General features: G+C 38.8%; 1 protein-coding gene and 1 non-coding gene across 2 annotated transcripts; one reads left to right on the top strand and one right to left on the bottom strand.

Moving 5' to 3' along the window:
* Positions 1 to 7,109: 7,109 nt before the first annotated feature.
* On the bottom strand, positions 7,110 to 8,302 carry LOC149025439 (uncharacterized). The gene is made up of 2 exons (XM_089143576.1): positions 7,935 to 8,302; positions 7,110 to 7,830 (listed from the first exon to the last, which is right to left on the bottom strand). Exons 1-2 carry the CDS (start codon positions 8,300 to 8,302, stop codon positions 7,110 to 7,112), a joined length of 1,089 nt encoding a protein of 362 aa, XP_088999702.1.
* Positions 8,303 to 8,837: 535 nt separating this feature from the next.
* LOC149025438 (small nucleolar RNA R71) lies at positions 8,838 to 8,940 on the top strand. Its single transcript, XR_016171882.1, has one exon. It is a non-coding gene; the product is annotated as a small nucleolar RNA R71 (small nucleolar RNA).
* Positions 8,941 to 13,976: the final 5,036 nt, after the last annotated feature.

Here is a 13,976-nt window from a genome sequence, read left to right as displayed (position 1 = left end):
CTCCTGGACAAAGTTGGACAAAGAGTATGAAATTGCGGAGGATTTTCCGAATATCGAAATATTTTTGTAATCCTCATTTCTTCTCTTCTTTTCCTTGACTCCCCCACCAATGGTTGACTCATATGTTTGTTCTAGCAAAGTCGCGTCGATCTTGTATAACTTGTTAACAATCACCTGTAATGACTTTCTTCTTTGATCAGAGATTGTATCCAGCTCTTGTAATTGTTTTGATACTGGCCTCTTTGGATCTTCTGAAGAAATAAGAAATTACTTTATCTTGAACTTTGCTAGCCACTTGAATCACCGTTGCATTAGGTCTTAGTTGTCTGAAACAATGCCTTTACTTAAGGATTTCCGGAGAAATACAATAAGTCTGAGAAGGAACTCACTCGGGTTTTAAATCGATGCCATACTTAAGGATTTCTGGAGAAATACAATAAGTCTGAGAAGGAACTCACTCGGGTTTTAAACCGATGCCTTATACTTAAGGATTTCCGGAGAAATACAATAAGTCTGAGAAGGAACTCACTTGGGTTTTAAACCGATGCCTTATACTTAAGGATAATTCAAAAATTCAATAAGTCTCGAAGGAACTCACTCGGGTATTATAATGAGACGCTATCCTTCTTTGATAATGTTGAGTTCGTGCTATTGCCTTTGCCCGAACTTCGTCCAACAAATCAAGACTATCAAGCAGTCCTTGTTCATTTGCTTTTTCCTCGAACTCACGATCCCGTAACGTCCCCGCCATTATCTCCACAGGTGCCAATGCTTCGGATCCATATGCCAACCTGAATGTAGTTTCTCCTGTAGGTGTTCGAACCGTAGTTCTATAAGCCCACAGTACATTATGTAGTTCTTCGACCCAAGAAGCTTTGTCAGCTTCGAGTCTTCTCTTTATTCCTTCCAGTAGCGTTCGGTTAGTAACCTCTACCTGGCCATTGCTTTGGGGGTATGCCACTGAGGACATACGATGCTCGATCATATATGTTCCACAGAATTGCTCAAATTGTGGACGATTGAACCGAGTACCATGGTCAATGACAATTATCTTTGGAATCCCAAAGCGATATATGATTGATTCAAGCACAAATTTCTCAACTTTTTTCTCAGTAATTGTCGCCAATGCACTGGCTTCTACCCATTTTGTGAAGTAATCAATTGCTACTATAAGATATTCCCGTCCGCCTGATGTCTTGGTGAATTTGCCCATGATATCAATTCCCCACATTGCAAAGGGAATGGGATTTAGAATTGAAGTCATAATTTCCGCCGGGCGCTTCGACATCTTGTAGCATGAATTTGACAGTTACTACATCGACGAACGTAGTCCATAGCAGCCTCTTGGATCTTAGGCCAATATAACCCAAGTCTTAGAATTTTGTGCGCTAGGGCTCTGCCACCCATGTGAGCGCCACAAATTCCTTCATGAACCTTAGCCAAAGCTGATTTTGCTCCTTCGGGGCCTATACATCTCATAAGGGGTCCAGCATAAGATCTTTTGTATAGTCTCCCATTCTGAATGACAAATCTAGCTGATCGAATCTTGATCAACCTTGCCTCTACTGGATCCTCGGGTAACTTGTCATCCCTTAGATACTCGATTATTGGATCCATCCAGCAACGTTCTGCTTCAATATAAGAAATTTCTTTCTCATGATAACTTGGAAAAGTTACCTCTTCAATGTAGACCGAAGGGTCTAGATTCTTTTCCTTGGCATTGGCTAGTCGGGATAGCTCATCTGCCACTGAATTTTCATTCCTCGAAATCTGAGATATCTTCAAATTCCGAAATTGGTATTGAAATGTCTGCACTATCTCCCGATATTTTTGCAAGCATGGTTCTTTAATGCCATACTCCCCCTGGACTTTGTTGACTATAAGCTGAGAGTCACTATAAATAGTAACATCTGTAATAGCTAATGCCTTTGACAACCGAAGTCCTGCTATCAGGGCCTCATATTCCGCTTCATTATTACTTGCATCAAATGCGAATCTCAAAGCATATCGAATAATAAATCCTGCTGGACTTTTTAAAAGAATTCCAGCGCCTGCTCCGTCTTTATTACTCGAACCATCCACATATACCTCCCAAGTGGTTGGTATAATGGGATCCTCAATGGTGGGTTCCACTGGTGCAGTAGTTTCTACTACAAAGTCGGCTAATGCTTGAACCTTGATTGCAGTTCTGGGCTTAAAGCTCACTTGGAACTCACTTAGCTCAACCGACCAGGATACCATCCTTCCAGACAAATCAGGTTTGTTAAGAACTTTATTAAGAGGAAAAGTTGTAAATACCTCAATTGGATGAGCCCGAAAATATGGCCTTAGCTTCCTGGCGGCCATCATGAGAGCAGAGCACGCTTCTCAATCTGCGAATATCTCGTCTCCGCATCTAGCAACACGTGGCTTACATAGTAAATCGGCCAATGTTTCTTATCTTTCTCCCCGAACAAGTACTTGCACCGACCGCCGAAAGGGATGTCGCTAGATATAGTCGTAATATTTCCCCCTTCTCCGGTCCGGACGGATCGGTGGTTGTCCAAGTGCTTCTTTTAATTCCTCGAAAGCTTTCGGCACTCTTCAGTCCACTTTGCTTCCTTATCGCCCTTCAGGTCTTTAAGCGCCTTGAAGAAAGGCAAACATTTTTCTCCGGACTTGGAGATAAATCGATTTAAGGCAGCAACTCTCCTGTCAAACATTGTACATCCCGAACGGTTTTGGGAGCCTCCATATCAATCGAGCTTGAATTTTGGCAGGATTAGCCTCAATTCCCCTCGTGATACCATGAAACCCAAGAATTTGCCCGAGGAGACTCCAAAGGCACATTTTTCGGGGTTTAACTTCATTTGATGCTTCCTCAAGATCTTGAGAAAACCTCAGTCAAATCTGCAATGTGATTTGCTTTTGTAAAGCTTTTCACCAAGCATGTCGTCAACATATGCTTCAACATTCTTTCCTATCAGCTCTTTGAAAATCTTGTTGACGGCCCTCTCGATATGTTGCTCCTGCATTCTTCGAGGCCAAAAGGCATGACCTTGTAATAATAGCTTTCACGATCAGTCATGAAAGCCGTATACTTCTCATTCTCCTTATTCATAACGATCCGATTATACCCCCGAGTAGGCATCCATGAAACTTAAAGTTTTATATCCTGCAGTAGCATCTATCAAGAGGTCAATCCGAGGCAACGGGTAGCAATCTTTTGGGCAAGCTTTGCTTAGATCCGTGTAGTCTGTACCCATCCTCCACTTCCCATTCGCCTTTTTCACCATCACCACGTTGGCCAACCAAGTTGGGCACTCGATTGGTTCTATGAAACCAGAATTCTTAAGTTTTTCAACTTTGTTCCGAACGGCTTCATACTTTTCAATAGAGAAATTTCTTCTTTTCTCGTATCACTTGGTTTCGCCTTAGGGTCTATACGAGTTTGTGCTCTCGCAATGGCCCAATCGATCCCGTGCATGTCCTCAGCGAGACCATGCGAATACATCTTTATTCCGTTGAAGAAATAACTTCAACTCATCTTTAAACTCTTCCAGCTGTTCAGACCCGATATAAGTAATATTTTTCTCATCCTCGGTACACAGCTGGATTTGCTCCAGTTTCTCCACTGGTTTGGGCCTTTGCATCTCCATCTCTTCCCGATCATCTCGAACTTCTATGGGGAGGGCAGTAACCTTCTTCGGACCCTCCTTGTCTTTTAAATAGGCAACATAACACCTGCCGAGAGATCTTCTCGGTCGGAGGAGACTTGACCGATTCCCATATCGCCGGGAATTTTATCTTCAGGTGCTTTGTTGAAACAATAGCACCTATCTTGGATAAAGATGGTCGCCCGAGAATCATATTATAGGCTGGTAGTTCTCGAACCACCAAAAAATTGATTCGGACAGTTGTTTCTTTAGGAAAACTTCCAATGGATAGATCCAACTGAACCGATCCTTCCGCTACTGCAGATGACCCTGCAAAGCCATATAGGTGTGTAGATGAAGGTTTCATCAAGTCCTGATCCACCTTCAATTTTTGATACACTTCGTAGGAAATTAGGTCAGCTGCAGACCCTGTATCAATCAATACTCTATGCACTTCCCGCCGTGCAATCTCTACCTTGATGACTATAGCATCATCATGAGGTAAACAAACGTCTCTTTCGTCTTCTTCGCTAAAGGTGATAGAATCTTCACCATTCAGCTTCTTCCGCTTCTGCGCCTCTCCGGCTCCAACAAATTTGGATTTGGTTTTTAGACTCCGGAATGATTCGGGCTTTGGACCCCCGAAGATGGTAAGAATCGGTGACCGAGTAGCAGCTTCAATCACCTCCTTGCCTTTTTTAGACTTCGGGGCCTCCCTCGATCGTTCTAAACTAACCGAACGATCCCTTTTAGGGGCAGCCGCACGTGGCCCACGTGGCTCCTCCCTTCTCTTGCTAACAAAACTGGACAGATGTCCCTGAGATATCAATCTTTCAATATCTGCCTTCAGATGACGACAGTCATTAGTGTAATGACCATAGTCCTTGTGGAATCGGCAATACTTTTCCCGATCCTGCTGCTCTCCGGGTTTCAAAAGAATTTTAGGCGGCCACTTAAAAATATTTTTTCTTTTGAGGATATTCAAAATATCAGCCCGAGGAGCATTCAATGGAGTGTACTCACTTCTACCGGGGGATCTTTGGCGCCAAGGTTGGGATCTTCCAACCCGATCGCGAACATTCTTTTTTGGCTCTCGCTTCGCTCGGGAGCCTTTTGTTCCTTATTGGAGACTTTATTATCTCCTTGGCGCGCATCTAGAATCTCCATGACTTCACCGCTCTCGGCATCTCTCGTACCAACTCAAGCATAAGTCGTGGGTATATCCCGTAGTAATAACTCCGGGAGTTTCCGATTTGTGAGTCCTGTGAATAGAGCGGTTCCGGCTACTTGTTCATCCAAGTTTTCTATCTCCATCGTCACTTTGTTGAATCTTTTCAGAAACTCTCGATCGATTCGTTCTTTCCTTGTTTGACAATAAACAAGGTTTCTTCCGTTTTCTTGACCTCGTATCCCACTCTGGAATCGCCCTATGAACTGGCGCGCCAATTCGTCAAAGTTTACGATCCTTCCCGAGGGGAGGTTAGAAAACCACTTTTGTGCCGCTCCAGTTAGAGATGAACCGAAAACCCCGCATAAAAGTTCATCGAATTACCCTGAAATCGCCATGGTCTGCGTTGGTAATAGCCGATGTGAGCTGTTGGATCTCCGGAGCCATCGAATGTTGAGAAGGTTGGCAAACGAAAGTTATGGGGAAACCGATATCCCGCAATTGGCTCAGCAAAAGGAGTCTTCCGAATGACTGAGTAAATATCCTCAGTTATTCTTCCCTTAGCCAACTGCCCTAACTTCTCATTGATGTTGGCCAATTTTTGACCAATCTGGGTTGGGTGATCTTCACCAATACAATCACGACCTCGATTAACACGATCATCATGTGCTACTCGATCATCACGAACAGCCCGTCCTTCACGAATTTTTCTCTCGTCACGAATCGCTCGATCATCACGAATGGTTCTTCGACGGTGGGTGAGTGAGTTCTTACCCCGTATCCAACCTTGTATTTGAATCAGTTGTACTCTCTTGCGGTTTGTCGAACCGATCGCCTCGCCTTGGTTGATCATCAATCCTCCGAAGTCCTCGGTCTCCTTCACGAAAATTCTGATCAACATTCCGGTCTTCAGCCCTTCTTTGGTCACGTGGCAATGCACGTCTCCCTGAATCGTGTTGATCAGGTTCTTGTGGTAAAACCACTCATCTGGTGAGCACGCGGAGTGCTTGGCTCACCTCCAAGAGTTGAATCTTTACCTGATCCAATTGATCTTGGATTGTATCAGGAGGAAGATTACGTCCTCCCTGGCCATCATCCACCTCGATAGGATTTTGGCTTTCCTGGGGAATATCTGGATTATTCACCCCAGGTATCTGAACACCGGAATTGCGTTGTGCAACGGCTGCTGCGGCTGCTGATCTAGTCACGTTGGATCTTATCAATGAGATCCGTTGAGCGATAGACTTCTACTAGTTTGGGCTAGTAGAGAACTCCTGAGGTAACCGTTAGGTTATGCGATAGTTATCCCTTTGATGATGATTATCCGCAGCCGTCAGTTTGAGTCTGCTGTCATCAAGGTGATTACCCTAATCCATAAGTAAGATTAGGGCACGCTTGCAGCCGAATAATCTTTCTTCTTCAGCAAGCCATCTTCCGGATTCGGTTCGCTCGGGAGATTCGGTTTTCTCCGTCTCGACCGGGGTCGAGGGTCGGACCAGGTATGAACCCGGTCTGATCATAAACTCCCCATATCACGCCTCAAGAGGAAATCTTGGTGGATTCTAATATGTTGACTGAACAAGAAAATTGCAGTCTCATTTGAGAATCCCTAAATACAATAATTCAGTAGCAAGGTTTAGTGCTCAATGGGTGTGTTGCATAATCAAGGTTAAAGTGATTCACATACTCATCTGATATTTAGCGAAGTCATCATATTCAAAGAATTATAGAAGAACAAAACTAAAACATAAAATATTAAATAAGTCTAGAGATTTAATGTCATAACTTCCTTATATTTGACTCTACTAACTAGACAAATAAGCTTCAACCATTGATAAAAAGTTTTGAAATGATTTGAAAAATTCTGGTTTTGAAAAAATTTCAGCATAGTGAGTTTTATCCTAGAGAAAGGAATCTTAACCATCTACCCCCAACTTTAAAATGAGCAATGTCCTCAATGCGACAGAAAAATCAAAATATTAAATGCATGCAATGGGAAACAAATAATAAGATGTGAAGTAAGGTGAAGGAGACTCCCTTGATTCATAGCCTTGAGAGTGATGTAATCCAATTCCACTCTCTTCTTTTCATTCTCCTAAAAAAACAAATTATGGAAAAAGAAACAAAAAACATCAAACCTAAAAAATTAACAATTGAAAAATCAAAGAAGTAGTAAAGAAAAACTTTGGGTTGCCTCCCAAACAGAGCTTGCATCATAGTTCGCAGCTGAACTACCCCCAACTTTAGGTCAAAGATAAGAGTGACTTCTGGGGGTCGAAGCCACTCCCAATGCAGTGATTAAGTTACTAGCCATGGTCTTTAGTAGGAAATTTGTCAACAGATATAGGTGATAAAGCTTCTAATTGCATCTCACTTTCGAAAATTCCTTTATTTTCTGTATTTGTCACACCTACCAAAGAAGCCTCAACTGGATAGCTGATTTGAAATACCTCCTTTGTGCACCTCTCAATAGAGTCAATTCTGAAGCAGTTATTTGCTCCATTTGGAAACTTGATGGCCTTGAATACATTGAATGTAATCTTTTCATCTTGTACTCTCATAGTAAGTTCACCTGTTTGAAGATAAATCAGGGTCCTCCCAGTCGCCAAGAATGGCCTACCAAGAATAATGGGTATATCTTGGTCTTCTTCTATATCCAATACTAAGAAATCTACTGGAAATATAAACTTATCCACTTTAACCAAGATGTCTTCAATGATTCCCCTCAGATATTTAATCGACCTATCCGCCATTTGAAGTGACACTGTGGTAGGTTTAGCTTCTCCAAGGCCTAGTTTCCTGAAAATAGAAAGAGGCATTAAATTAATACTACCACCAATATCACATAAAGCCTTATTAAAATGAAAATTTCCTATAGTGCATGGTATTGTGAAACTCCCTAGATCCTTTAGCTTAGGTGGAAGCTTCAATTGCAGAATAGCACTGCATTCCTCTGTCAATGTCACTGTCTCATAATCTTCAAGTTTCCTCTTGTTAGAAAGAATGTCTTTCATAAACTTGACATAACTAGGCATTTGTTCCAAACCATCTGCAAAAGGAATATAATATGCAATTTTTTAAATATATCAAGAAATTTAGAAAATTGCTTATCTTGTTTTTGCTTTCTGAACCGCTGAGGATATGGAATAGGTGGATTATAAGGTAGTGGATTGTCTGAAAACAATTTGGATTTTGGTTTCTCCTCCTCCTTAACGTATTCCTCTGCATCTTTTTTCTCATCATGAACCACCTCAAAAGAAGGTTCAGTTACTATGGCTTTCTTGAAAGGTTCCTCTAATACTTTTCCACTTCGAAGCTTAATAACATGTGCATACTCTCTAGGATTTGTCTCAGTATTACTAGGTGATGATCCTTTTTGCCTTTGATTCATCCCATGAGCAATTTGCCCCATTTGTACTTCCAAATTTTTAATGGATGCCAAAAAATTCTGATCGGTGGTCTCTTGCTTCTGCATAAATTGTGAAGAAACTGTAGCCATTTTCTCAATAGCATCTTCCCATGGAGCTTTCTTCTGAAATGATTGAGCTTGTTGATTTTCAGGTTGTCTTTCAGTATCTTGATTGTTTTTCCATCCAAAATTTAGATGGTTTCTCCATCCTGGATTGTATGTGTTGGAATATGGATTGTTCTGTCGGTTAAAGTTCCCCACATATTTTGCTTGCTCTAACTAATTTTGCTCAAAAGGATTAGCCATCTGACATTCATTGCTATAATGTGTTCCCTCACAATAGTTGCATATCACAGCTGGAGGTTTGGTGCCTTGAGTTGCTAACAACCCTACTTGCTTTGTTAGTGCTTCAAGTTGGATCAGTTTCATTCCTCTGCAAAACTCTTCTTGAGGCAACTCTATCCCTTGGCCTTTGATATGCATTTGAGGCCATAACATCCAAAAGATCAAAAATTTATGTTGGATCCTTGTTCATGATTGATCCTCTTGCTGTAGCATCTATTAATGTTCTTGTTGAATTAGACAGACCATCATAAAAAAAATCTGAACTTGCCTCCATTGCTCTATTCCGTGTTGTGGACATTTCCTTAGCAAGTCATTGAATCTTTCCCATGCCTCAAATAGTGTTTCCGAAATCATACTGCAAAAAAATAGAAATATCTGTTAATAAACTAGCAGTTTTAGATGGTGGAAAGAATTTTACCAAAATTTTTTGAACCATTTGATCCCAAGTAGTGATGGATCCTGGTTGTAGAGAATGCAACAAACTCTTAGCGTTGTCCCTTAATGAGAAAGGGAACAATTTCAATCTTATGGCATCATCAGTAATGCCATTGCTCTTGAATGTGTCGCAAATGTCTAAGAACCCATCAATGTGAAGATTTGGGTCTTCATTAGGCAATCCAGAAAATTGATTATTTTGCACCATTGTAATGATAGCAGGCTTGATTTCAAAATTGTTAGCTGCTACAAGTGGACGCTTATAGCTGTCCTATTATCTCTCATAGTTGGTGCAACATACTCTCCTAAAGTCTTGCGCCTTGGTGCTTCAACTTCAAGATCCATGGCTCTAGAAGTGGAAGATGAATTTGTTATGTCTTTCTATGCTTTTGAGTTCCTTTGACAAGTTGCTTCAATTTCAAGATCAAAAGGAAGTAAATTATCGTTTCCTCTCCTTCTCATGCAAAATCAGTAGGACTTGAAAGATCTCCAATTCACAACTACAAATAAAATAATAGAAAAGAATATAAAGAAAAATAAAAGAATTCAAATTAAAACTAGCAGTAACTGATATTGATATTAATCTAATATTCCCTGGCAACGGCGCCAAAACCTTGTTGTGAAAAAGTACAACGTAAGTGTACGCTGTTGGAACAAGTAATATAATGATAAAAGATCGATCCCTCGAAGACTATAGATTAAGTACCAAATTAATTATACCAATTTTATTTGAACAAATAATAATGAAGATAATTATTCTAGACTATAATGCAAATTGAAAGTTAAATTGAGATTATTAATTGCTAAAGACCTAAGGGTCAGATTTCACCATAACTAAGCATTCCCACCCTTTTATGCCTTTTTATAATTTGAAAAATATTTTCCTGATTGATAGTCGAGATTCCCTTCTTATCTACTAGTCTCTCTCGAGTACTAATAGAAATTCCCTCAATTGCTAACCCACTATATTTCTATGTGGATTACAACAACTGAGAAATCATTAAATTCTATGGATTCACATGTAACAACTACACAAACCATGTAAGTATATCTCTATCCTACATGTAATTCATGGCTTTTACTCCAACGAACAAACACATAAATCCCCTCTCAGTTCATTATGATTAACAAATCAGTTGATTAGTGGCCAATTAATCAAAAGTATGAAGAATAAAAGTAAAAGCTCAATCAAAAGAAAACAATATTCAAAATTATATTGATGAATTCAAGAGTGGGAATTCAAAGATAGACTACATCTGATCCCTAGAGAAACTAAATTAGTTCATACTCGAAATTAAAAACATTATAGAGGAGTTCAAGAACATTGAAAGAAGATCAAGAAAAACTTATTCCTAAGCTTCAGATCTCCAAAGCCATCCAACGTCTTCTGGTTCGACCTCTCCGCTCCTCCAAAGCTCCAAGAAGGTTCTCTTTGATGTTCCAAAGCTCCCCAAAAACGTCCTCCTCCTCTTCCTGGAGTTTGCTCTCCTTTTATAGATTAATTAAACTCAGAGTTTGAATCAAACTCAGAGTTCTATCTGACTTAACCAATGAGTGTTTTGACGTATGAATCGGACTAAATTAGAGATCTCCAATGCATAATCCCACCGTTGGATTTGAAGATCAAGAAGTCGTGAAGCTCTCCTCCAAAAATTGGCTCGATCGGACACCAGATGACCATCCGATGAAAATCTTCATCAAAACTGGACAGAGATCCTCAAAAACGGGATTTTTCTGCCTTATTTGAATTCGATTCTTCTTCCTCTTTTCCCTTATTTGATCAAATCCTAAATAGGAAATAAATCATAGAAGCATGCAAGGACTCATTCTCTCTATGTTTTTGACTTGAGGTAGGACTCTTGCAATAATACCTAGATTTGATCGATAATTTCCTATACGTAAAAGTAATAAATCTTAATTAGAATTTGTTAGGAAATATATAAAATCACCAAATTATAGAAATTAAAGGAAAGGGTGCAAAATATTCATTTTCATATCATATTAGGGTAAATTGATATAAAACAATTGTAAATACATGGAAATATAATAAATTAATCATATAAAATAATATGCATGAAATCAACTTATCAAAGAAGAAACTAAATCTTGATGGTTCTGTAGCTCGATACAAAGCATATTTAGTAGCTAAGGGCTATACTCAAGTCAGTGGGGTGGATTACTTTGATATCTACTCACCAGTTTGCCATCTAGCCACGATTAGAATTCTTCTTGCTTTGACATCTATTGAGCACTATGTTGTGCATCAAATGGATGTAAAAACAACCTTTCTCAATGGAGATCTAGCTAAAGAAATTTACATGAGCCATGAAAAGTCTCGAATATAAAGTTTGTAAACTAAACAAATCTTTATATGGTTTTAACAAGCACCTAAATTATGGCATCAAAAATTTGACAAAACAGTAAAGAGCTTTGGGTTTCAAACTAGTAACTCTGATAAATAAATGCCTTTACTATAAGTCTATGTCGAATAAGGTTGTAATTATTTGCTTGTATGTAGACGACATGCTGATTCTTGGTTCTGATCATTCTGTAGTGAGTAAAATCAAAAAAACCTTAGCTAAATAATTGACATGACGGATCTTGGTGTTGTAGACATCATTCTTGGTATGAAAGTAAGTATTTCTGGCAAGGAATTACCCTTAGCCAATCAAGTTATATTGAAAAACTACTTTTTAGATGGGGATACAGTGGATGCAAATCGGTAGAGACACCATATGATTATAACAAAAAGCTTGTACCGAATAATGGTAAAGCTATGAATTAGTTAGAATATTCTAAACTGATTGGTAGTCTCATGTATGCAATAAGTTGCACTAGGCCAGACATACCCTATACAGTAGGCATGCTGAGTCGCTTCACATGTAGTCCTAGTACAGAGCACTGGACTGCCCTCGAAAGGTTAATGAGATATCTTAAGGGTATTACAAATTATAACCTTTTCTATACTGGACATCCTCAAATTTTGGAAAGATATTTCGATGCATCATGGTGCTCAGATATAGGAAACAACAAATCCACTAGTGGTTATATTTTTACACTAGGTGGAGCAACTGTTGTGTGGAAATCTAGAGACAAACTTGCATTGCTCTGAGATCTATGAAATCAAAATTATATGTTCTAGCCTAAGCAGGGGATGAGGCAGAGTGGGTAAGAGATTTGATCCTGGAAATTCCATTGGTTAACTTGAAGGTAACCTCTTTGAGTTTGTTATGTGATAATCAAGCAACGACAATGATAGCTAATAACTCACTCTATAATAGTAAGATGAGACAAATTAGGTTAAGACAGGCTGTGCTGAATTATCTTATTGAACAAAGAGTGAACATGGCAGATATCCTTACAAAGGGATTAGACAAATATCGAACATTCAAAACTGGGGGGGCGGGGGAAATGGAGTTAAAGACCACATAGATAGGTCTTAATCCAAAATTCTATGTTATTTTGAATTGTTTTGAATATGATCTAGCCATTGTTAGCATTCATGACAATGTAAATATTTCAGATAATTTGGTAAGATTGTGGAGTATAAAGCCTTGTGAAGTCATTCCACATTGATGATGTAACAACCTTTATATGAAGTTTGACTACATTATTATTCCAAACAAGAAATATGGAAATTGTTAATATGTTTCAATGATGTTATTGTTATATATATATATCATTCCACATCTGATGTTTTGTCTTCCATAGAAAGATTTGTCATTCCAATTTTGATGATACAATCAACAACTATGTTGGACAAGATGATTATAACATTCCAAATAGAAACATGAAATGGTTATTTATAAAAGAAACCATTTAGATCTTGTTCTTGCACAAAAACTTGATCAGAATGCAAATGTTTTTTCAGTCATTATGTGGAAATGTACTAAGTTCTTTTAGTAAAACTAGATACTTGTGTGTGTGTATATATATATACAAGTGGAACAATTACCTACATGGTTGTTTGAACGGTCGAGATAAACATTGTAACGGAATATAGACCACTGTGATGGGCGAATCACAATTTTATATACATAGCCACCATTGATCTGATGGGAGAGAATATTGTAGCATCCTGCATCATTTATTTGTGTGGGAATTTACAGTGTGTTTGGTTTTCTAATTCCATCCATGCTTGAATTGATTTTGATTTTGAATTAATGGAATTAGAATTCACAGAATCGTTTCGTTAAAGTTACCTATTTGATTACCCTAATCTTATGAGCTGATTCAACTTAGAAATTATCATGACATTGATTCAAGATTTTTCTTTACTCAATATCAATTTGAAGGAATCTAAGCTCACGAAATCTGGAAATTTTCAATTTTACGTCAAATACACGACTTAACAGAATTCTTGATTCGGTGAACTTGATCCCTTTTCCAGCCGAAATTATAACTGAGAGTCTAGAAACTAGTTGGGCTTGTTCCGTTACCCGGGGATGAAGCTGATGATGCTTTGATTAAATTGGGTTTTGGTTTCAGGAGAGAGAAAGAAAGAAGGGAAGCCATTGGGAGAGGATTGGGGGACTTCTTTTCATCTATTCTATCCTCTATCCACACGCCACTCTAGAATTTGAAAAACTAAAAAATTCATCTGAAATTGTATCACCTTTGCCAAACCTAATTCTTTAAATATGTGTGCTTAAACAAGATTATGGTTCCTGATTCATCTTTTGTGTAGATCTCAAAATTTCATTTATTTGTGTTACTTATGGCATTAAACTAATGGTCTCATATTTCACCAGAAATGGCAGCTTCATCAACGTTTAGATTCTAGGTAGCGTTCTCACCTGCTACAAACCGAAGGTTTACCGCAAGTTTTGCTTTCGTCACCTAGGGCTTGCGAAATAGGGGTTTGGTGATTGGGTGGAGCCAGGGGTTTTATTTTTTAATTTTGTAAAATCTTAAATCCTTGAATGTAAAATAAAATAAAATAAAATAAAATTATATTTACATCTGTACCCCCCGAGCAATTTGA

This window comes from Hakea prostrata, chromosome 2, assembly GCF_041222555.1.
Source record: "Hakea prostrata isolate BN-2017 chromosome 2, UWA_Hpros_2, whole genome shotgun sequence".
NCBI classification, from domain to species: domain Eukaryota; kingdom Viridiplantae; phylum Streptophyta; class Magnoliopsida; order Proteales; family Proteaceae; genus Hakea; species Hakea prostrata.
This window is presented reverse-complemented; position numbering and strand designations above follow the sequence as displayed.